The sequence below is a fragment of the Neodiprion fabricii genome, chromosome 6, assembly GCF_021155785.1.
Source record: "Neodiprion fabricii isolate iyNeoFabr1 chromosome 6, iyNeoFabr1.1, whole genome shotgun sequence".
NCBI lineage: Eukaryota > Metazoa > Arthropoda > Insecta > Hymenoptera > Diprionidae > Neodiprion > Neodiprion fabricii.
This window is the reverse complement of record NC_060244.1, coordinates 8,433,681-8,459,307: the sequence shown is the minus strand read 5'-3', so window position 1 is coordinate 8,459,307 and position 25,627 is coordinate 8,433,681. Positions and strand designations below refer to the sequence as shown.

Here is a 25,627-nt window from a genome sequence, read left to right as displayed (position 1 = left end):
TGTGAGTCATGCATTAATGAAAGAGGTTCGTCAACTTCGATTCCACGTTGCTCATAATCAGTCACGTATGACAAATACTTGCAAGTCTCTTTATATGCCTTCTGGAAATGAATACATTAATTATTATACATAATACATTAGTTATTCCGAGAAACAGTGATGTACAGTTGATCCGCTCTCATTCAACAATTGACCGGTGTAAATCATACATCATACATCATACATCATACATCATACATCATACATCATACATCATACATAGTATTAAAGTTCGAAACCAAAGTTTGGATGTTCAGAAAGTGACGTCAGCCAAAATTTTTTTTTTTCTTGACGTCATCGATCTATAGTAATCGTCGACAACGAAAATCAGCCAGCCGAATTCCTCAGTCTCGAAACAACCGCGCAGTAGAGCGGACGGATGAGAATCGCGCTCCGCAAATTTCGAGTACCGGGTTCTCAACCTCCTGGATCCTGCGTTCCGGGTGCGCTTTCTGGTGCAACTCGAGTTCCAGGACAAGCGCTCCGTAGTTTCTGCGCTCCAAATCTGCTACCTGGTGGAACTCGACTTTCAGGTCAAGCGCTCCATATTTTCTGCGCTCCAGGTACGCTACCTTATGAAACTTGACTTCCAGGACAAGCGCTCCGTAGTTCTAGCTGTCCAGGTCCTTGACCTAGTGACTTTTGACCTTCACGATTAATTTTCCGTAGTTCTGGCTGTCCAGGTTCTTTACCTGGCGACTTTTGACCCAGCGCTGCGTAGTTTCTGCGTTCCAGGTCCACTTCCTGGTGAAACTCAACTTCCAGGACCAGCGCTCCGTGGTTCTGGCTGTCCAGGTCCTTGACCTGGTGAGTTTTGACCTTTCGGACTAATTTTCAAGTTTACAAGTTTGATTATTGAAAACGTCGTGTTTCGTACTACCAACCCAATATGCATGCTTCAGATAACATTTTAAATGGGAAAAAAACCGAACGACCAGGATCAACAAATTGCAATTGGTGAGTGGTTGGGATTGTATACACAGGAATACATGACAATAACGTCGTTGAATTAGAGCTAAAATTGCTGTGCGTATTGTTTCAAATCTGTCAGCACTTAGCTGATTGTTTTATGGCATTTTTATGTGTAAACGTGAGTTGTAGCATTATATAGAAAAAATCACGTGGACAAAGACAGTGTTCATTCTGTATACTTTGAGGCAAATAACAGAATTTTTTGTCGAGTCATCGTGTCCCAGTCTCCTCTACAACTATGTAATTTGGTAAAACACTGACGACGAGTAAGCGAACGCACGAGCACAAAAACCGCTTACACCGCTTAAATCCGACCCCGAGCGAGCTTTAGCGAGCGAGTGGTTTATAACTAATATCAATTAATAGAGAATTCATCGTCGCACGTGAATTATTTAGTTAAAGCTATTGTAACAGTCCATCCGTTCTAAACTCCCCTGAAACGCCACAAGTGGCGCCATATTTATTTTTGAAGTCTCCATTTAATCGAAAATTTTACGTGTAAATATAAACGATACAAATTCACCCATAGATATGAAAAAAACTCTCAAAGGACACGGAAACTTTAAGAAAACCATGAATTTATTTACTGTTCCGAGCTGCAGTTTTGGATAGCATAAATCGGTGAACTGGCAATGAAATTACATCGATAAATTTAATCCCTGCTTTACCGATCGTTACAAGGATCAGTGAAACAGAACAATGTATAGATCACATTCATCTTGTGACCAATTAGATGTGTTGCAGTAGATTTTTCTTTTAAACAAATTTAAATAAATTATAAATAAGTTTTTCCTATTTCTTTGAACACTTTTTATTAACGAAGAATCAACATTTCTTTGACGCAAAGAAATTCTTGGGCAGTTTCGTATTCAAATAACTCGTTTTCTTCCGGGTGTAACGTATTAAACACACATGTTTAAAGATATTTCTAAACCTCAGCTCTCCTTCAAATAGTCGCAACACAAATACGTCAACCGCCACGGAAACCGCTCGAATAAATCTCGGGAATTAACGAGGCCCCCTGGGTCGCTGGCTAAGTTCCCCGGAGATTTGAGATAGCGCAGAATCGTCTATATACCCGTGGCCAAAAGCGCGCGGAATTCGAATTGCGGTTTGCTTTAACTCGGATATTACGAAACGTGAAATGCCAGTTATATTCCGTTAATCGAAATTTGGAAATGTAACGTTCTCGTTTAGTCATGCTGCTAATAGATTTTCGACTAATACGCAATATTTTTCCTGGCTATTTTCACGAATCGATTATCTGCCGCGCAGTTCAAATCCGATTTCAGTTAAACAAGTTGTAATATAAGTGTCGCGAAGAATTTAACTAATCGAATATAAAAGGTAACACCGGGTCTTTGTGAATTTGAAATTTTTTCAACCACATCATGCGATTCCGGCTTGTAAGAGAGATGAATTGCGGTACTCGACGAGGTGCGTAATTCGTTTTACCCAACCCATCGCCGGTCCTAATGAATATTTATTTACCGAGAAGAAGGAAGTGACTACGCCAGAATTAGGTGTAAAACGCAAGCATTTGTAACGTAGAACCGAATTACCGATCATGATTCAATTGTGGATAATTTTCCTTCACTAACGTTGCAGAAACACGTGTTGGAAATTATCTGGCTAAATAAACCGAGAAAATTGTTTTTCTTTCTTTTTATTATCTCAAGAGTTTTTGATTCCTGGTGTAAAAAATTCAGCACTCGTTTCCCTTCGGAAAAATTCCGTGTTCACTTTAGCGGGAAAAGTTTATTGGTAAATTTATTTGCGGATCTCTGAGCTGCCGAAATGTTTCACTCACGCCTAGGATTCTCCAACACCCGGTATTTGTTTCGTTAAATCAGCTTCCGGACCACTTGTGAAATCCCTCAGGCAACGGCCGGCTCTGTCTATTCATGACTCACGATTGACACGACAGCGAAATGTCGAAAATGGATGATGAATAGCAGCAGCCATAACGCCTTTCTCTGAAACAGACAGCAGAGTTTGCAATGTTGATTGAAATTATTGAATAATTAACCATCTCGGTTTACAAACATCAGCTCGAATTCCATTTCGTCGCGAAACTTGATGCGTCGGATTTTGAATAATGGCCACGGATTATGGATTGGAATAATTATCATACGTAATTTATAACAGTTCCGAGAATTCATTTTTATTTTTTACTTTCAGGAGAAATTGTGTTACTTCGAGCCAATTTAAATACTCAGAATACTTCGTTAATCCCGATGTACAAAAAAATAACACGTCTGTTCGAGGTTTGAGACCAGGTTATAAACATTTGCGAATTTTGAATACTTTGTTGTGTTTCAATTATTTACGAATAAATAAAGTTATTCATTCGGTAGTTCAAACGAAGAAAGAGCATGTGTCGAAAAAAATAATAAAACTGCTTTCAAAAAGTTAGGTAACGATTACGTAAAAGAAACATTTCAATAAGCAAAATAATTATTGATCTTTGAGTTACTCGGTGAATTTTTTTACTCTACATATTAATGTAATGTAATTAAAATAAATTCAAAACAAATCTGAAACAAAATAATAATGAGAAATCTAAAAAAATCCCAATAACCTAATCTCACCATCACGTGTAATAACCATTAGGCATTTGATCTTGAGAATTTGGCATTAGTTTATCAAGATGACGGACCGATCAGTGTCTCGTATTGATATTTAACATTTGCCAATACGTATCAAGTTTCGCGGAATACCTGTCAAGCGTCTATAAAAACTAGTTAAATAACCTATTTCGCACGTATGCAAACTGCTTAAATAGATTATATATATATATATATATATATATATATATATATCTGAACTCGATTCGCATGGATGCTTGTATTTGTTATTATTTTATCCGCGCTTACGCAACATTTGCACACTTCTACGGTCTACAAGCGGCGACCGTAATATTACTCGAGCATGAATTTCGTGTTTACGGGCTGCCTGGAAAAGTTTTTACCTTGTGTACAATACATATGTAAATATATACACGTATACATTTCATCAATTTTTTCTACGGTAAACTCGAAAAGCACTTTAAAACTCGCATTTCCGTTTTTTAGAAGCTTTCGTTCGATTTTTGTTCATTCTAAAAAAATACTAGAGATTTTTCTAAAAAAGCAACATGAAGGTAAATTTTTCTTCCTTAAAACGCCGCTTGAAACGTTTGATTATCTTTATTTTTGAGTCCGCTATCTAACTTTTAATGCGGCAAGAAATTTCGACTTGTGTACCCAAACTTTTGGCCGGTAGTGTTGTATATACAGGTACATATATATATATATATATATATATATATATATATATATGATATACGAGTATATTCTATGTAGGTATGTATACGTATATTTATCCGACAGTAAAATCAGCAGCACATTGTAACATCTCGCGTGATAATTATAACAACGCACAAACCACATCCGGCTATTATGCGGTCTCAATTCGGACGTAACACACCGGGAGGATAATATTCCTCCTTCCAGGTTTCACTCCTTGCGTCACTGATCGTTTCGAGCGATACACTCTTGCTCGTGTGGATCGGCAGTTTTGCCGTTAATCGCGATTTGATGGAAAAAGCAACAACGAAACGACGGGAATCTGTTGGGGAGATTTTTGGAAACAGAAATTAATTCGGCCCTTTGCTTTTGCCTCGGAAAAATCAAAGACTGTAAATTCACCACGCTTTGGTTTACGACGTGCGGTGTTTTCGACTCACTCGTCGTTCAGTATCGAATTCATTTTCAAATTTTATTTAAAGTGTCTGTTAATTTTTGAATTTCATATTTCTGGATCATGGTTTTCGTATAATATCTGAAGTTTAGAGTAGGATTGATTTGAATTTGTCAAGCTTAGAAATCTAAGAAAAGCGGATAAATCTCGTTAATCCTTCACACAAATTATATGCAAATTGTCTTGCGAAAAACAATTTTTCATGTAAAGTTTTCCGTAATGTTGACATTAATTTTCTTTCAAAAGTAATCATCAACGAATCGCTGATTACTCTTTGATGCGATTGTTAAACTGAACCGAATTTCTGAATGCCTGAATTCATTCGTTCCCAAAGTTGAAGTATCAAACTCGCGATTCATAAAAATGAAATTTTTAACAAAAATAAATTACAATCTAAATCTGAGTTTTCCCCATTTATCAAACATAACTTTGTTCCTAACGTACAAATATGTATAATACTTTCTACCCTGGATTTATTTAACCGTTCCATGATTTATTTCAGCGATAATGTGCGTACCCAGCAAAGTTGGAATTTTTTCTTTTTTTTTTCCGGTCAATATGTAATTCCTGACTTGTTTCGTCCCAACGTTTGGCCGTAATTCAGTCGGACATGTCCAATTCCGGACGAAAAATTTTTCGGTGTGATTTTCGCCCCTCGGATCCAACCGATTCGCAACAGCCGCGGAATTTGTTTCGCGCGAGAAGACGAGCAGGTGATTAGCGGGAAGATTTGACATTCGGTGAAACGAGGCTATCAAGTTTCCCATTTGCCGCACTTCCCCCTTAACCCCATCGCTACAGCCCTTAACAGGAGAATCCGACCGTTGATCCCAAACACTTATAGTTACTTCCGGCATTCAATTAGAAGAAAGCTGAGCTCTGCTCGACAGCAATTTAATCCCAGAAACTCTACGCCAAGTTCGCCGGGCTTGAGGCGTCACCTTATAACTCTCGAGCTCCTTGGTTCTCCTACGTAACACTTGAGCCGTAAGCTTAAGGTCCCTCTGGCATTCGCAACTTCCTTCATTATCGTTTCATCATACCGATGTATTGTTATACGTTATACGTACGGACTGTTCGACTTAAATTAGTAACAATTCAACTTACGAAACTGTTTTTCATTTATCAGCTACCGAATTACTCGAACTAATTATCGGCTATTCTTTTTATTCCTCCGCGTGATATTCGTGCCTCGAAGAAACAATTGAGAAAATCTGCAGGAGAAGAAAGTTTACGAAAGTGTTATCAAATCTGAAATTGCAATGTGACTGGGAACAATCTGACAAAAATCTCTGGTGAGTTTTTCATCATTAACTATAAAACTTATCGATACATTGTTTCTTAGCAGCTGTTTCAAGAGTAAAAAATCCTCTAACTGCACGTATACGTAATTTTAGTTCGTAAAAATTTAAACGACCTTCGAACCTGATCAATCTAGTTAGACAATAATTGATCCAAATATTGATCTGATGAAATTTTTTGATTACTACTGAAATAAAAAATTCTCCTCCTCCTTTTTTTCGCACGTCGATGTACCGCGACGTAAAATGAAATATGATGCTCGGAGAGACGGATCGATACACGTAACCTTTACTTCCAACAACTTATGTGTCACCGATTTCGATCGACGAATGCCTCTGGTTAGGGTTTACTGGCGAGGTACCAGGAGTCTAGAAACATAGTTAACGAATTATGCGGCTTGCACACATGCGCGCCACATGGACGCATATTTTTCGGTTATAATGCGACGATCGCATGATTGTTCGGGGGCTGAAGCTTCGCGTTGGCACCGAAACCTGCAGAAATGGTCGCTCTTGTCCCGTGGAGTGCAGCCAACCCCATTTCCGAGGGGGTTTAACCGACGAGTATTTGATCCGTTCAAATCAAGTTTAGTTTGCACAACAGCTGGCGCGGATAGATACATATAATATATGCATATATACGGGGAATTCCATTCGAACCGAACCAACGTCTAACCCTCACCATTTTTCATTTAGTTAAAAAAATTCTCTGCAATTGTCGCAACTCTGAAACAGGAACCTGAATTTTTTTAGATTTCTCATTCAACTGATTAATTATTTACAAATGTTAAGAGTGATTTTGAAACGGACCTTTTTTAAAATTGTCAAGAACTGTATTTTCTTTTCCAAACATTGCAAGACCGCGCCCATGATGAGCCCGATTTTTTTTCCCATTGTTTTTCACCACTTTCAATTATTATTATTTTATTTTGTTTTATTTATTGTTTTGCCAGCTCTGACGCCTGTAAGATTAAACAGAAGAATATTGCCACTTTTAATTTACCGCTGTCTCGTCTTCGTTGTACAGGAATTTTATGCTTCAGCATGTCTTCGGTACTTTATTCACTCTACCATGTTTTTGTGTAATACATTCCGTTCCAATTTATATTCCCTGTCGAGCAGCACTTTTCATGCCTGTTTCTTTACGGCATGAGGCAAATATAGCTTAAAAGAGATGATTTGTCGACGGTCGGGCTTTTCTCAGGGGAATTCCTTAAAGCCACTGGAGGTATTCTTTTAGATCATCATTTATCATTAAACGGAAGGATTGAGCTTTGAATTTTGCTGCAAATGGGAAGAAATTGTTGTTTTTTTTTTTTTTTTGTTAAATGAAATTTAAGAGGAAATTGCGTGAATTTCGCGAGAGAGAAAAGAAAAAAAAAGAAAACAGGGAAAGAGAAACAACTTTGATGCAGATCAGAAAGAGTTTAACAAGGTCCAAAAGAAATTCAAAACTCCTGTAAGGATACAAACTCATTGTTTATTTCGCAGAGAATTACAGAAGGTCTAGATCGTTTAAATTACCGGAACTAATGATCAAGGTGTGAAAAAATTAATAATTCTAGAAATAAGCGTACAAATTTCCACCATAAAAATGTGTAAATAAAAAAAGAAAAAACAAGATCCGTCCAGGAGCGATGTTTCTCACGTGTAGAAACCAGACTTGAATCAATGAGGTTGAAAAATGGAGAAAATAACGTGAAAAAAAGTACATAAAAAAAAAGCTATTATTGCAAAACTGCAGCGAAGCGATAACATGGCGGAAAGTTCACTGCTGCTTGAGTTGGGTCGTAATGCATTATACAAATGGCACGCGCGCTGCAAGCCACGTGCGCCATCATTCGAGCCTCCCTCTGCACGTGAAAATAAAAAAGCAGCATTTACTTTTTGCACGGGGAGTGAAGGGGAGGATGAAAGGGGAGAGTTTTTCTAAGCAAAATTTATTCGCTCTAGCTCCCTGCATCCCCTGCAAGTCGATAAACGAAACAGATATATTCAGACAAAGGAGGCCCCGCTCTTCTTTTATTGGGACACCCGGTTTGTGGCCGGCACGTGGCGGCCGCGGCTCCGGATTATATTCCCATGGCGGACACGTGGTCGGCTGCTAGTCGCCTTTGTTATTTACTCGGGGCCCCGAAGACCGGCCGACACCCTTCACCCCCTTCGCGGGGAGACGCCCCTCTTAATTTCGTACGCCCCTGGCGTATCCGAGCCACCCGGTTTATTGGGTCACGTTGATCGAGCGATCGAACCGTCGATCAATGATGTTCCCCAATCGGAGAGCGATCATTTCGTGCCTGTTGCAAGTACGGGGAAAGGGGTTCGAAATTAATTACGGAAAATTTCATTATCTCCGACGACTCGAATCGTCCGGTAGAACGTATCCGTATTAAAGAGTATTAAATTATATTTCCTTTTTTAACTTGAATGAGAATCTTGCGTTTTGTGGGAATATCGTTCGCTAAGAAGGAAATAATGAAAATTAGTTTTCTACCTGTTACCGGAAAGTCTAGTATCCGTTACTATTCTTTTTCATTACGATCACTGTTGCTATATTTTCTTGCAACTGTTGCGAAAATTTAATGCTTGTGCAACAATAAATCGATGTTAAAGCCTTACTTAATTAAAAAAGTAGAGCAAACCGAAAAAACTGATCTTGCGTTGCAATTACCAAAAACGGATCAACAATAGCGCGAAATGATTACGCGCACCTCGTTTTTCGTAATTCCAACAATATTTAAACAGTTTTTTTATCGATACATGTTTTACTCAATTTTTCTAGTTACTGTAACAAATGAAATTTTTCTCAATGTAGAGAACACCATGTTTTCACTAAGTAAGTATAATCCGCTAGCTTGTTTGCAAGAGAAGCCTACATGCATATATTCTGCTCTTAAGAACGGAAAGAAAAAAAGGTAGGAAGCACCAACGGAAGCGTCGCTTTATGCACGGTATATTATAACCACAATTTATCGCAACGAATTTAACGCGTAAGCATGATGGGTTGATGGGCTCAAGCGTGGAGGTTTACATTGTAATTTTAATCGAGCAAAAATGCCGGTATATTATCGCTGTTACGTTGAACCAAGTCCGCGTGTGTTTCTGTGTATTATAAAACGCGCATTTTAACAGAGAATAATTTCCCGATTCTTCCTAGTTCGTTGCTCGTTAAAAAAACGTTCCGAATTCCTCGTTTCAACGCAATAATTTGTCTTTCAAACTTCGGACGAGACCTGAATACAGCCGTTGATCCTTCGCGCGAAGTGCAGGACGCAATTTTGAGGACATGTCGTTGAAAGGGAAAATTGCGCGAAGCGGACAAAAGGGTGAAATTCAATGGGAACTTCCAGCTGCGATGCTTACATGGCTTACCCTGGCTGAGTAATTGTCGATCAATTTCCATTATTCCCGAAAAATGTTCGCAACTTTCCGCATAATAATGCTGGAAACTTGGTTCTGTCTTCGCGTTCTGTTTTTCATCCGTGGAAAGTACACCGCGGGGTTTTCCCAACAGAGTCGACGCGACGGGGGCTCGATACATTTTTATTTAACAACGTTTACAGAAATCGCAGCTGGCCGCACAGCCGCAGGGGATCAACGCCCGATATTCGTATAAATCCTACGTTATTGTGCCTGCCTCGGCACCGCGGCTCGAGCTGGCATTTGTCCACTCATATTTCCAATTTGCGATCAAACGTAGATTACTTAGACTGCGGCGTGTATGCCACTATTTCATCCGACCCCCGATGATAACGCTTCGGGGAGTTACGATTAATTAGTGGAAATCGAACCGCGGCACCCTGAAATATCTAGGGTTTTTTTCTTACCCAAGGTGTATAACCGCGTAGAATGCTCTGATCGAAATTCTCTGGAGAGAAATGAAAATTAGGGTAGTTTTTCGTATTACAAACTAGATTTTTTTATTTTAGAATTAGGTATACACGAGTTTCAGAAAAAAATTTCGTTTCGTTTTAAAATATGACACGAAATTTTGTATACTTTCCGATGTTTCAGTGATTATCACGTATTTAACGAAGATTTTGAAAATTTTCACGAAACGTCAACTAGCTCCTAAGTCAGTTTTCCTTAGCATACGTGTACAAATTAAAGATTTTTACCGATCTGAATAAACAAACTGTTCTAAAAATATTTTACGAGAAAGAGACGTTTCATTAATTCAAGTATAAACGTGCTTTCACCCTGAAACACAGGTTAAATAATAACCCGAGGACTTTTTTTTTTTTTGTGTCGAATCAAATGACATCCGTTCAAATTATCGGACAAAAATTTCTCTCGCTATAATCGACAGCCAATATTTGTTTGTTAATTGATAATATTAAAACACCTCGAGAGAATCTATCCCAGAATCGCAAACAAAACGAAGAATCATTAATCCGTCTTCGAAGTAAATTAGTTTACAAAATTGCGAAATACTCGGCACGGTAAGAGAGGCCCGATCGAATCACTCGTCGGAGTATCGAGGCGTAAAGAGAAGCTTAAAAAAAACTTATGAAAAGGCAATTCGAGGATCGTGAAACTATCCCTTATACAGGGGTTGTTGTTACCCGTGTAGTAGGTAGAGTAGAGCGAGTGTTTTATTGCCCGGCCCCGACGGTTGCAGAGGCCGCTTCGACGCTACCGGAAGCACTTGGAAGAGCCGTTAAAAATTATAACAAGCACTTGGGCCCCTGCGAAACTCAGGTGAAAAAGCGGCACGCGTATGTCGGAGGCACAGCTGACGAGAGACCCTCGAACCATGGATGGGCAGCTGCGCCGGGTGCCTCGGGCCAGGAAGCCACAGCTGCCTCATCAGACACATTCTGAATGGTTACTTCTAACCCAGACGAGGAATCCGTTCCGCTGCAGGACCCCTTAACGAAGCCCTCGAACCGATCGTCCGCCTCTTCGAGGCCTCACTCCTTTTCCGAAATTGCTCCCGATGGCGCCTTTTCGTTTTGCTTCGAGCCTTCGAGAGCTTCTCGTTTACTCGTATCCCGCACGACCCACTTTTTATCCTTGTAGTTATTGTGACAGGATTTCAATTCTGTCGCGACAACTGACGGGAGGATTCGTCAAACCATTTTTAGCTGGTTTCGGATCGACTGATCCATTTGTAGCCATATCCATTGATCGTTATTCCATGAAAACGAAAACTCCGTTACAGTATTCATTAAGGTGCAAAAGTTTTCGATCGTTGTAAAATATTCAACAGGATATGTTTCCATATTTTCCCAGAGATGACGCTTTCACTTTCGTGATCGTGGTTTTGATGTTGTAGCAATTTTCGCTAACCTTTATAAATTAAAACGTCCAATTTGAACACACAATTTTCACGGTAACGGTTGCTGCATAAAAATTGCAGTAATTGTTCTTCGAAAATGTATAACCTTGTGACGCGGGAAATTTTTTGCGTTTTGCCTTTAGTTTTGGAAATAGTGGCTCAACGATACAATGATTTCCAAATATGTGTCTCAGGATAAATTCGAGCTCAGTCAGGAAAATAATATCTTCGCTTCAAAAAATTTGATGAGATTCTTGGGATTGGACTACACATCATACGTAAGAGTAATAAAGTAAAGTGGCAGTCAGAAATGTTTGTAGTAGCTATGATTTGATGATTGGCTCCGAACAATTTTACATCGTTCCTGTTTTTTCACTTACATGATGTACGAATTAACGAAACACCTGTATTATCAAAGAGGTGAACGAATATAGATAACCATCGAATAAATAAAAATATTGAGAATACATTCTGTAAAAAATGACTCGAACATTTCGAAACAGACTTGCAGATACAATTTTGCAGAGATTCTAAAAAAATGATAAGCTCAGATTCAAAATATAAGGATTTTTAAAAAATTTTAAACCATTATAATGGATTTACTATTACAAATTTTTGAAGTCTGACCTTGGATTCGTTATCAGTAACTCAAAAAACCTCCGCCTCCCAATTTCTACCAAAAGCCGAAATTTCTTAGATTTTTTCTTCCTCTGCATTTGACTCGCCATTTTGGATTCGCAAATGTCACCTCAGATTCGTGATCAGCCCCCTATCAAATCTCGAAATGTCAATGTTGATAAAAATCCAAACGTTATTAGTCTTTTTCAAAATCATCAAAATTCGGTAACTCGTTCTCGAGATGTCGTCGGACAAAAAAATTGAACGCACACACGCATACATACGTAATATAAATCTTGAAACGTCGAGATCCAGTGAAAATGAAAAGTTGAGTCGAGTGATTTCCATAAAATAACCCTTTCTTCTCTGAAAACAGAGAAACCATGAGTTAAAAATTCAGGATATATCTCGAAGTATATCGTGAGAATAATTCGTCTCGAAAAGAAGAAGACGAGAGTTCGAGGCGACCTTGACCCGAGATTCGAGGCTTCTAAACAATCCCACGAAAAGTCCGGCCAGGATAACGATGATCTTTGTTTGTAGATGGAAACTTCGGGAGCACACTGTACTTAACGGGGCTTAGCGAAAGCTGGGAACCCCCGCACGTGTGTTGCGCCAAGAGAGAGCATGTGTGTGACATGGCAGATGGCGGCGAGGAAGGGCGCAGCTGCCGATCCCATGGGGTGAGGAAATCGGCTCCCGTTGTGGGAGACGGCGTCGAGCGCGTGTCGGTATACATGGTGAGTACCTACACACCGTAGACACTGCACACCCGAACACCATGGAACCGAAAACCGAACCCGAGCTATACTCTATTATGGTCAACGGGTATGGGGATACTAGTTTTCATCGCTAGTCGTTCGGAGGGAGCCATTGTTATACCCTGCACGATGAGGGTGCGTGGCTCGTGCCGCCCTATGCCGATCATCCGAGTAATAACACCTCCGCCTTTTGACTGACGCTGCAGAAGCGAATTTTCACTACGTCATTAGAAATACCATGCTTGTAAGGGCGTGGATTTTATTCGTCGGACAGCGTCGATGGACGTTCGAAGAAATTTGAGGAGGCTGGTTGGACCAAAATTGATATTTTTTTATTCATTTTATTACGAGATGATCGTAGTTTGACGATTTATCGAATTATTACACGGAAAATGATGGATGGTGGATTTTACATCTGTTGCGGTGAATATGTCGACGGTGTGTCTGAAGAAGAGAATTTTTTCATTTTCTTGGTCTTTTTGGAAACAGGTTCATAAGTTTTATTTAGGTATAAAAATTCGTTGGTGAAAATTTGAGCTATTAGTATTAACGTTAAAATGTTGCGCCTCCCACTTTTTTAGTTTCCATAAGAATAACACGGGAAAAATGGTTTTTGCTCCTTCTGATTTTTATAACTAGCTAACGATGCGTCGTACGTAAAATTCAGACATATTTTTTTAGGGAATTGAATGCTCTACAAAAAAAGTCTCGTATCATTTTATGATAAGTTTACTCTTTCAAAAGTTATTTAAGGTTCTTATATTGTAATTTATATTATGTTAATTTTATATTATTATACAAGTAACTTTATTTATATTCATATTCTTTTACCTGAAATAACTTTTGAAAGAGTAAATTTATCATAAAATGACACCAGACCTTTAGGGAAACTGGGAGAAACCTATTCGAGATGGTTGCCTGTCGAATTCCATATTCGTATAAAGTTGTATAATACTTTTCGATACAATTTTCGTCATTTTCTCGGCAACTCTGTAACTTTCGGCGATTTTAAAGTTTCAAAAGTCTGCAAACCGTGAATCCCAAAAATCAGAGAGTTATGAAAGCTTCGGGTGAGCTAAATTTTTAGAATAAAAAAATCGTTGAAAACTAGATCGCTTGTCTAATGGTATTGGCACTATTATACGTCCTTTTACCACGCGTAAAAGTAAAAAGGCGTAATTTTTCCCCTTTGTACTTACGCAAAAAATACGAGAATACGTTCAAAAACGTTGAAATTGAAGACACGCGATATCTTTATACCAGTTCAACATTGAATATCAAACCGATCCGAGGAATGAACCATAAATTTATCATCAAAAAGTCCATGAGCGTAGATTTGAGAATTGGATAAGTAATTTACTCCAGAAATAAATTTCGTTAAATTTGTCAAAACATATAAAACAAATTCTTTAAATTGCAATTTACTCATTATTCATCTTCACAGTTCTTCATATGCAGCACCGAATTTATTAACTATGGAAAACAAATATAGTACTCCGTATTCAAGCAATAATATGCCGCCTTTGAACAGACTTGTTAACATTTGACTTAAACACGAGTTGGCTTCCTAACTTTCCGTGTTAACATACCTGCGGCATGTGTACGAAGGTTATAAGCATGAGTTGCTTGCGTGGTGATGTAGATCTAAAATATTTTCCTCAAACAGGTAACAAACTTTTTAACATGAGGAAGAAACAATGATATTGAAAAAAAATTATCAAGTACGATAAGCGACTCTCTCTCAAATCAAAACAAAAGAAAAAAAAATTACAACTCGTTATTTTCAGATTTTTCATAATTTTGCGTATCATGAACTTTTGTATTTTCGCAACGAATCAGCACACACTGTAAGCTCGTTTTGCAAGCAGCGGTATGCACTAATTATAAGAGAAATTTTTAGTTTCGGTTACCGCTCAGTCCTTAACTATTTTCATTTTTTACCACAATCGAAAAATCTAGTTTCCGGTACAGAATGGAAATTAGTTTTGTAGCTGTTATCGGAAAGTCTAGTATCCGTTACCAGTCTTTCTCATTACGATTACCGTTACTATATTTTCTTGTAAATGTTGAGAAAATTTAATGCTTGTGCAATTTTTTTAACGACACCTGTTTTACTGAATTTTTCTAGTTACTGTAACAAATGGAAGTTTTCTCAGTGTGAGATGCGGTTCACGCTAGTGCTCAATTTTCGCACAAGTTGCGGCTTTAAACATGAATCCGAGCAAACGAGGGTCCGGGATGCGACTTTGAAGCATTCTCTCTAATTAAGAGACTATTCAACACCTCAATACCTCATTAATTATATTATTCCAGTACGCAATTTGCGTGAATTTTGCCCCAAGAATATACCTCAGCATTCCCAGAAAGATTACCCCTGGAAGTGACAGCTAACAAAATGTGCCCAGCGATTCGGTATAATCGTTGACCCTTGAGCTCGATCGCATTCAACGCACGGTACCCAATCAAGAGGATCAAGGTTCCCGAAAAGATATTTCTTTCGAGTGCTTCTTGAGAGCTTGTCATTTCGAAAAAAATATCTCGTTTTTGATAAATTTCCGATGATTTCGAAAGTTGAAGTGAAAAATCCACAGGCCAGAGTCTTGGCGAGTGGCGAAAGATAAGCGTTGTTCCCTTATACGCTTGATGCGAAATCGCATCAGCTGGATGATGCATATCGCCCAAGTGGCATGTCAGGCACGGTTGTTCCCAGTAGTTACATGGCCCATGAATAGCTCGAGGTAAGGTTACTGAATAATGTATAATAAGTATGCGCGTACCTGAATGCATCAGCTCGAATTCTGAAAAATTCAAGGCAGACGACGCGGTGCGTTATAAAGTTTCGGAAATAATGCGCCCTTGCAAAATTGCCAGTAATTCCTGTTTTATACACGTAAATATATTTGCCCTTAGCCGGGTCAAGGTTGAAATTTCGAATTAGAAAAGATCCGAAAGCACCGAATTCTGAATTTTTTGTTACCGACACTTGAAGTAAAGAAATCAAACTTTGAGGAAACATTAAAGTTTCGAATGGTCCGAAATCCGACGTTCAAAGTCTCTCAGTGGCAAAATCCCGAAGAGACGAAATGCCAAAAGAGCGTAATTCCAACAAGTCACAGTTCTGAAAGTGCGAAAATGAGAAAATTAAAAAATCTGAATCGTGAAAATTCTGAATGATCCAGGGTTTTCAGTGCTGTCAATTTCTGGCTTGGAGAAATTTCACCACTTTGAAATTTCTTTATCTTGGATTTTCGATATTTTTACGTTCGGAATCGTGTTCATTCTGATTTTTCACACCCACTCATTGAGTAAACTACTCTGTGTGAATATATTTTAAGAACCGGAATTTATCAAAACTTAGATTTTCGGAATCTTGCATTGCCAAATTTTGAATCGTCGAGTTTCTAACCATTCGAAACTTTATTGTTCCGTCAAAGTTTGATTTCTTTACTTCAAGTTTCGCAACGAAATAATACGGAATTAGGCGCTTTCGAGATTTTTCAAACTCGGAACTCCAACCATGCCACCCTTGGCCCTTATATATTAGCAACTAAATTGGGTAACCCGGCAAGTTTACCAATTTATCAGCATTGACAATTGTAATAAATTTATTCACAGTGGATTATCATCTTTGAATAATAAGAAAAAATACTCTGTACTTTGTGCTCTGAGTCGGAAACTCCGGCGATGATAATCTACAACTATGGTCGTGCTTTTCCCGCATCACGGTCTTTATAAATATGGGGTGCGCATACAACCCCGTGCACACTCACTCGGTCACACATGTTCCCTCTAATTTCAACTCCGCGAAAGAATTACCATTACAAAAGTATTTGCGGAGGGTGAATATTGCTTAGCGCGTGGTGTCTTTGTTGCGAAGCAATGCGATTGCCTCTCCACCCCTTGCGAAAAAGTAGCGAATTGTTGCTTTGCGAGACTAGAGAGACGAGGGAAAAAAATCCCCATCAGCAGGAGTGCTGAAGTGAAATAAGTGTATCGATTTGTCCGAGCAGAAAGTCTGAAATATCAGGAAATAAAATCGATGCACAGTTTATATACGATTTTTACTACGTTTTCATGACATTGCGAAACTAAAATTGACGACGATCAATGTCAAATCAGTTGTATCGAAACTATTAGAAAATCGTTGAATGTTTTTTTTCATTACATCGGTGAAGCTGCTGTTCCTCTTTTCAGTAATTAAAAAGTACTTTCTTTTTTCTCCTTTGCAATTGTAAATATAACGAACATGTCTCGCTACTCCATCATTCACCGGACCACGCAACATCGTTATTGAAAGAAAATTCTCGAATACGCTGATGATCCATAAAGTATATAAAAAATACCTGCGTGCATGGTTAACGGCATTAAACAAGTTGTAATTCCGGTTACAAAGAAATTCTCCGCTATCAACACGCGAAGCATTTATTATCGTTCGCATTAATTTTCCCCCTCGCGAATTAATCTCGAAAAACCGATAAATATTTTCTGTCCACATGGTTAGCCGCTCCTGCAGGTGTAATCAATTTCTCGAAGATCCAGCGAAGAGTAAAACGATCGATACCTGCTCGGTAGTAAAACGCGAAAGCAGATGTAATAGGATGTCTTTGTGAAACGACATCCGAAGGTTGTTAAAGGACCTCATTCCCTGCAGCCCCCCCGGTCTGTATAAAGTAATCGATAACTCAGAACCTCCGCATCTGTCGCACTCTCAGCCCTTATCTTTTTCCCTCGTTCTCGCCTCTGACACACGGCGCCGTCTGTAATATTTGTGCAGTCAACAAAACGTTCCTGCCATTCCCTTCTGATGCCAATAACACCATCGACGCAGTAGTCCGTTGATCGATATATACATATATATACGTTGTACACTTGTGAGATAAATTTTATTTGTTGTACGTTACTACAAAATTCTTGCAAAATGGGTAACGTTATAGCGTAATCGTTTAAGTATCATTGCGATTCGAAGCAAACGTGATACGAAGAACTGTTTGGTGTAATCGTAGTTGTCAATGCTAAGATTTCTGGTCATTGTAACATTCAATCTTTTTATTTAGTTTACTAGATTTTGTCAGGTAAATGAAACGTTGAAATCAATTTTTTGTTCTACCAATATCAATTTATCGAAGCAGCTAGAAGAAAATATAGTACGATTAATCACAATGAAGCAGGATAGTAAAACGTACTTGATTTTCCAATTACAGACACAAAGCTCGTATTCATACTGTCCGAAAAGTGTATGTATCGATTTTCGTAAAAATTCAAAATAGTCAAGGATTGAAATTTCTCCGGATCTAATACCACACGATAAAATCCGTTGAGGCGACATTCGATTCATTGATTTAATTTATCTTGACATTTTTTTGATTGTAAGTGAATCCCGTTATATTTGAATTCTTTAATGTTACGTCGACCTTAATTCGCGACTATACCGAAATTCTTTTCCAAGCGCGAATTGAGACAATTGAGAACGCCTTGGGATATGCAAACCGCACTGCACTGATGCAAGTGGTACAGCAGTCGCACAGGAACTCGGATATCTGAATTTTATAAGCTCGAATATATATAATAGAATAAAAAGTAGAATTCTCTGCCCTCGATATGACGATGATTCTCGAAACCCCCGGAATAAAATATTCGATTGTTGATATTAATTATGAGAACCTTTCGCCAACATTTTGTGAACTTTTGAAAGCTAATTATTTACAAGTTTATTGTCGAAGAATCTGTTCAATTTTCATCCGAATACATGTATTATGCAGTATTCCAAAAGTTTCACAGCTTCGAAACAAAGTTTGAGAATTCTTGTACATTCATACTCTGACTTCGTAATACTGATTGCACTTTGGATAACTTTTTTGAGAATCTTATTACCACCTTTTTATGAATAAGTGAGCCAATTGCCTCATCTGCAAAATGTTTACTTCTTGAGTTGACACAGCTTTTGGTACAAAGATAATTAAATTTTCATTTGAACCGACAAAATCACACGGGCAAACGTATTTCGAATAGGTGTTAGAATTTTTTGACATCATCTCAAATTTAACTTCGAAATTGTAAAACTTGAAATAGTGGATAGAAAGCGTAAGTGATGATAGTGAGTTACCGTACTATATGGACTTATTTCTTATCTTCCGTTCTGGGGTTTCAATGTCGCAACTTGAACATTGGCATCAAATTAAAAAACATAATTGCAAGAGAAGACCTCTAAAATCCTGACAAAATACTTTTAACTTGACTAAATTCCAAATCTTCAGTTCTTACACTTTTGACACACGATGACGGAACGCGGAAGAAAAACTCGCGACAACTTCAAGCGTTAAAATTATAAGTAATAATGTAAGTCCAGTGAACCTGAGTAATTTTCTATCGATCTTGAATTAAATTTGTAGAATGCGCGTAGATGTCACGTTTACCTTCCCAAGTTATTGGGAAAATTCTAAGTTCCGACATTCCTGAACACCGAAAGACCAAGGGACCAAGAAAACGCGGTGTCGTTTCGCCTGACCGAATAACGTCAATGCAATTGGACGTCGATCGGGGAAGTTCAGCGAAAAAGAATGAGGTGATACCGAGCCCATAGCCGAGGGACTCGAATTGTCATTACTTGGTCAGGCAAGATAACAAGGCACTTAAAGTCTTCCGAGTGAACGGACTTAATTGCCTCATATTAAATCGACACCTTCGTACGCGGCTCGAGAAGCACGCTGCGGCACTTTTGACAACACAGGGATGGAAATGGAGGGAGGGACTCCCTGCAAACAGCACCGAGGGGACGATATTAACGACGATAATGATAATAACGACGATAATAGGGCGACGCCTAACCCCCTCCCCTTTCGGCTTCTATTTTAATTAACCACGCCGGTGCAAGATGGCCGGCAGGATAGCCCGACCTTGTTAACCCCGCAGACCGTCGCCTAGCTCTCTTGCATAACGACGACTTCTATCGCTCTATTCATACGCCGTGCCGTTCAGATGCAAATTGCGTTAAAATCGGGGCTCATCTTCGGGGAGAAGAACAAACACGCTGCCAGCCTTTGGAGGAGTAAAACGACAGCCTGAATCCACTCCTGACGCCGATAGGATCACTTCGGTACCCCAGAAAAAGCTTCACGGTATTCGTGTAGGGGTACGGTTTTGGCTTTAACCATTCGCACTTTCGTCAATCTCGTCGAAATTGTGCGCAAAATCGAGATGAAAACCAAGATGACGCACCTCGAAATCGGTATTCGGCAATTACAGCTTGGCAAAGTTTCTACTTCTACCATCAGAAAAACACATTAAAGCTCATTTTACGCCGTTCTGGTATACATAGGTATAAAAGTTATTCAATATCGAATCGCTATCCAATGAACAGTGGCTTATGATGTGTGGGACCCACGTTCTTTTACGTAGGGGTTCAGCTGCCGTTACGATGAGATGAAATTGAGAATGAATTGACCTAAGTGAGTCGGGGAACGGGAATAATCTTGATTCTATTCCCCAGGCTCCATCTCAATCCGAAGCGCAGAAGCTGTAATAATATGTAATAAAAGTATATTACTATTATTACAGTGTGAAACTTTTGACGATCTTCTAACCAATGTACACACGTGACAGACTTTTACCGTCCGATGTTTGGCGGATGATAATAATTATCTTTACCGTAATCTTAATTCTCGGTGTAATTTTTGTCGTTTATTACCGATACGAATAGCTGGTATAATCAGGGAAAAGCATAGACGACCGTTGAAGCACTTGGCCCTCAGGTAGGTAAACAGTCGAAATGCCAAACAATTCTGCACAAAGACGTAAATTTGTGACGGATTGGCGCTTGGTCTCTGCTAAGGAAATATTTACTTACCAGAGAGTTTCGGTGGTTACGGGATTCTAGAGATTTCACCTCTGACTTTGAGGCCCCGCTCGAAGCTATTAAGACCGCTTTTGATCGGACCCAGAAATTTCCTTGCGAGCTATGTTAAGGCTATTTACTTAAACATTAATCTCGGGCAATTATTTATGCCGAAAATTATTCCAGATCAGGTATGACGTCGATTGCAAGAAACTGTGAGAAACAGCTGATAAAAATTGGGAGAAAGAAGACCAATGTTTTAGTTTCGTTGCATGCAGATTTCATTTTGAGAATTCGTCGCTTTTTCTTCACTTCACTTACCACTCTTTTACAGAAAAGCGAAAAAAAAAGATCGTGTTTACTATTAATTAATAATAATTTTCCAAATGATTCAAATTTTTCTTAATCAAATTGTGAATACTTGCAAAATTTATCAACGGCATTGAAAAGAATATTTGATATGACGTTGAAACTTACCAAGAATTCAAGAAGTTTTCGGAAAACTTCGAAGCTCATTAGGAAAGCACCAAAGTTAGCAAAGAATTTGTCCGAATATCTTCAAACTTTTTTTCGCAAGCATCGTAAGTTCATTCCAAGTCCTCCAAATTCTTTTCCTCCGACCATTGACCTTAAAAATTTTTTAAAGATTGTTTCTTCACCCTTAGCCATCATTTATCACGGTTTTAAGAATTCAATTCGTGGTAGAAGACGAGAATTAACTTCTGAATGTTAACAGCGGCTGAAACTTCGTAAGAGTTGGACTTGGCGAATATTACTTGTCGGTCACACTACGAATTTAGAAACGTCAGGGTCTCGCCTTGGCATCACTAGGAAAGCTCCTCGGTCCATTAGCGTGAAGGCTTAGCTGACACCATTGGTACAAGTTTCTCGTGATTGACCCAAACTTCTGAGAATATTCAACTTTGATTAGCGGTTTGCAATAGGATCTAGTTGGGAGCATATCAAGTAACTTTGAGTGTCAAAACTGTCTCCGAATCTTCCACGCTCCGAAGATCAATTTTCAAGTACTTCAAACAAACTCTAGGATAATAAATCTTGTCAACTTCGAAGAAATGTATTTTTCTCTGATCCTTCAAACTGTCCATTCCACTTATGTTTGTTTTTCGTATCTTGAAATTTCCACGATTTTTATGACTACAGTATAATACAATATTATACTTCCAAAATTTGTGGCGAACAAAACTTTATTTTCATCGTTGGTAATGATCATTTCGTTCCCACTTCTCGTTAAAAATGGAATTCAGTATGATTTAAAGCTAACCATCGTGCGTAATTCAGATAGCATACCAAACTCATTAGGGAGCGTTAGAATATTACGTAAATTTGTTTAAGGGTGGGGGTTTGACCCTCGTAACAAACCGTAACATTTGAGTCAACCCTCTTTCCCCGTATCGCCCATTACGTAACATTATAATCACTACGTTATTATTATATCAGAATTTATCATCTGTATTTTATTAATATCCAATCCTCTTACTCTGTGCAGTATTTTAATACTTGCAAGATTACTTTAGTTGATATGAAATACAGAAAAAAGACTAAATTATTTAACCCAAGGATCTTTTATTACAAAGTAGAAGAGAAGAAAAAAAAAACAAACAAAGAAAAAAATGGCGTGATTACAATTAATTATTTATACCCACATGAATTATCGTTATAATCCTTGTTTATTGATTACTGCAGCCTTTCCTCTTGTCATTATTTCCCGTCGTCGAAAAGCTGTGCTTGCATTCCCGCCGTATAACGTCGGCAGCATTACAGCCGCGATTTGCCTTGTCTAAAGTAATATGAACATTCCGTAGTAATTCCGTTTATTTTACTCTGCGGAGCGCGTGTAGCTCTTGAGCACTGGGTGAAAATTTAAAGGATTTGTCGGCAACTTTAATGACCCGCCTGTAACTCGAGTTGTCTGCAATGCGGCTGTATAAAGAACTAAGCTCGGAGCTTTTCCTTGGGAATAAATTGCGAAGGGGGCATCAGTTTCATGCTTCTTCGGATCATCTCTGTATTACACGCGAATAAAATTCAAAGAGAATTTTTCTACCATAAAATCGGTTTAAGCATGTCTGCGCAATATTATCGAAGCGTAACAAACATTCGATAATTAAATATAGGTTTGATTGCTTAATTTATTTGAGGAAAAATCTATACTGGGTCTTTCGAGAGCAAATGTCCGCTAGCTAAAACAATTCGCCAAGTTATTACACGTAACTTAATCACTCGACCGAAATTCGATAAATCTTGCTTGAGAAATCAACTTCACGGAAATTAAATTTTTCGTTAACACAAAAACAATCTGTCAACATGTAAAGTGGCAAATAACTCCCGCTAAGCAAGGAAACGACGAATTTATACCTACCGAGTGATTATTATCATCTATATAATTAAAGAGAAGCTCAGTTCTCTGGATTTTATTGTTCACTGCGACGAAATGCCTTTCCTTATTCCGTCCCGCTTTTCCCTGCCGTTTAATAAATCGCTGGAATTTGTTTACGCCTTGAATGTTCCAGCCGAATTTCCAGATCTTTAGTTTCCGTCTCGTCCTGACGGCTGCAGCCGCTACCTCAGATCCTTTACGAGGGTAAGTGAAACGTGTCTCTCGTCTCTGAAGAATTTTAATATCGAGCCAGTTTCATCGCCGTTATACAACCGTTTCGAGAGCCAGACCGATATCGTTATCCTTCGCAATACAAACGGCAACGATAGCAGTCTAATTGTAAAACATTGGAATGCAGTTTCCTTTGACAAGGAAAGACAATTTCCACATATAGGGTGATCGCTTCGTCTTCAACGACCATGGAATAAGGCTGATTGGAGAAAAGTTCGTCTTTTGCTAATAGGACACTGAGTGAAAACCACATGACGTTCATAATTAGCTCGTCGTACTTTGAATCATTTCGAATCCCTCTGGTTAATTCGAACCTCGCAATTCCTATCTCAAACTCGGCAGTGTATTTAATTTTAAAGGGTTTGGAAGCTGTTTACATTCGGGTAATTGAGAAATCAATTTTGACTGGGGTCGCGATGGAAACTCGAACGGCTCTCGAGGAACAGATTCGGCTGTTTGGGGTGATACAGTTAGGGAACGTAAGGGTGAAAGGGCTTTGGAACGGTCGATTTGAAAAAGGTGTAGGCAGGTATCGAACGTGATTGTCTTCGACCGGCGTGCGATTCGTTCTCTTTCGGTCGGCCATTAATCCCGGATTAATTACTCTGCTGAGCAGCGTGCGGAAAGGCGAAACAAAGAGTTCGAAACCTTTCCGACGCTTTTCCGCCCTTTGTATATGCGGTGTTGGATCCAAGTTAATTAATCCACCTTTATTTATTAACCCCCCGTGTTACCGCCGACTCGACGTATACTTAATTGCGGACACGCATTTACAGCCCTCTGATTTTTCCGAGCGGTTCCCGTGTGAAGAATGAAATAATGGAACCTTTTTCGGTCGACGTATCGCTGCATGCAGGTCGTTACATTGCAGAAATTCGCGATACCCGTAAAATGAAAATTGACATCGAAATACGTTAGGAGTAAGATAAAGTTTAGAGAAACATTGCAAACGCGTGTACGGTAAAAAAAAAAAAAAAAAACGAAGAGAATTTCAAGTATAATCAAATTACGATTAAGATTTGACATTTCCTCGGGGAATTTAGAAGATATATAACTTTTTTCATCAAATCTACAGGGCCGAAAAGTAATTCCAGAATGGTGAGAAAAATTTGCAGAGACAAAGTAATACACATTTAAAGCGTGTAAAAAAAATTTTGAACGTTTGTGAAAGATTGGTGTCTAATAATTATGAAATTCTTTTCAGGAGAAAAGACATGATTAATAATGATGAATACATGCGCAACGTAGTGAACCGGAAGCGACGGATAAACGGAGAGCCAAGAATCTTCGAAGATCGACATGGCGAAATATCTGATGTCTATTTTGACGTCTGCATCCCTGAAAGCCTCGCAGAAAGGCGACGAAAGCTGGGCCAGGCTCGAAGCCCATTAGATTAACGCTAACTGGAGCCCAGTCTAAGCAATCTTCGGAGTTCTCTCGCTCTGCTGGAGAGCCACAGCTCCGGGGGGCGAAATGAGGGGCGAGTCGGGTTGACAAGGGCGAAGTTGATACGGGAATACATACCGAGTGGTGCGGCACGAATCGAATCACTGGGATATTTTCAGAGTGTCGATCAGTTTCGGTGCGATTGAAATCGATTATAGCTTGCGATTGATCAACGCTGTTTCACGTGGCTTGGTAAGTTGAACATATAGGAATAGAAAATTATTGAACCGTGCAACTGATTCCAGAAGTTTGTTAACGGTGGAATTAAACAACATTCGCCGAATGAAATAAATAAAAATTTGTAACGATCGGTGCAGTAATCGCGTTTGGTTGTAGCGATCAGACTCGGTTTATGAGACAAGTCAACGTGGAAGCTCAGATTTCGAATGGAAAATTTCATGGGAAGTAAAATTCGGAGTGAAAATCGTCGCCGGTAAGTGGAAAGCGATGAAATTGTTCCTTTGATACGTTACGACGCGAAGTGATCCCGTGATTGTGACACTCCGCACTCGCGGCTTAACATGTTGGTGTCGGGTTCAAAGGAAAAGTTGCCAGGGGAGAAATCGAGAAAAGGTTGTTGGCGGTAATCAGGGCGATGGAAAAATTTCGCCTTTGATGTTTTGCTTCAAGACTGCAGAACGTACCGAGGGATCTGAAAAGGCGATATCATTACGTGCGGAGTACATGAAAAAGATGTTCCGGGAACACAAGAAGTTCACAGCAGTTGTTGACAATAATTAGGGTAATGGAGGATTTTTTCCTTTGATATTATATACATCAGTTTCCTTTTAAGGGTGACTGCTTTCAATCACGCTAAATTTGCCGGTGAATTATTATACGAAGCATGCAGATGTAATGTCGAAACGAGATTCTCCGTGAGGTGAGTTTTTTTTTTTCTTTTTTTTTTTGTATTCCGTTTCTATAATCTCTTCCAAACATTTTGGTGCAAGAACTGCAAATTTTAGAAAACTGATGGCTTTGACGGCTCAAAATGTAGTAAAAATTCAA

General features: G+C 38.9%; 1 protein-coding gene across 4 annotated transcripts; it reads left to right on the top strand.

The window, feature by feature from the left end:
• Positions 1–461: 461 nt before the first annotated feature.
• Positions 462–25,627, top strand: LOC124184765. Of its 4 annotated transcripts, XR_006871255.1 has the most exons (7): positions 462–602; positions 709–846; positions 942–996; positions 12,496–12,692; positions 23,076–23,146; positions 24,378–25,052; positions 25,162–25,627. XR_006871255.1 is itself a non-coding variant. In XM_046574836.1 (6 exons), exons 3-6 carry the CDS (start codon positions 954–956, stop codon positions 24,568–24,570), a joined length of 504 nt encoding a protein of 167 aa, XP_046430792.1. In that variant the 5' UTR covers positions 462–602; positions 709–846; positions 942–953; the 3' UTR covers positions 24,571–25,627. The 4 variants fall into 4 exon arrangements, 2 of the variants coding, with proteins under 2 accessions (XP_046430792.1, XP_046430793.1); XM_046574836.1 differs by having other exon boundaries at positions 24,378–25,627; XR_006871256.1 differs by lacking the exon at positions 23,076–23,146 and having other exon boundaries at positions 24,378–25,627.

Excerpts from the sequence above, each read along its gene's own strand:
- LOC124184765 (XM_046574836.1), top strand. The coding sequence starts at position 954 with ATGGGAAAAAAACCGAACGACCAGGATCAACAAATTGCAATTG. Across the intron at positions 997-12,495 it reads GGATCAACAAATTGCAATTG|ATGGAAACTTCGGGAGCACA; the intron begins GTGAGTGGTTGG and ends CTTTGTTTGTAG. Across the intron at positions 12,693-23,075 it reads AGCGCGTGTCGGTATACATG|CCGAATTTCCAGATCTTTAG; the intron begins GTGAGTACCTAC and ends TGAATGTTCCAG.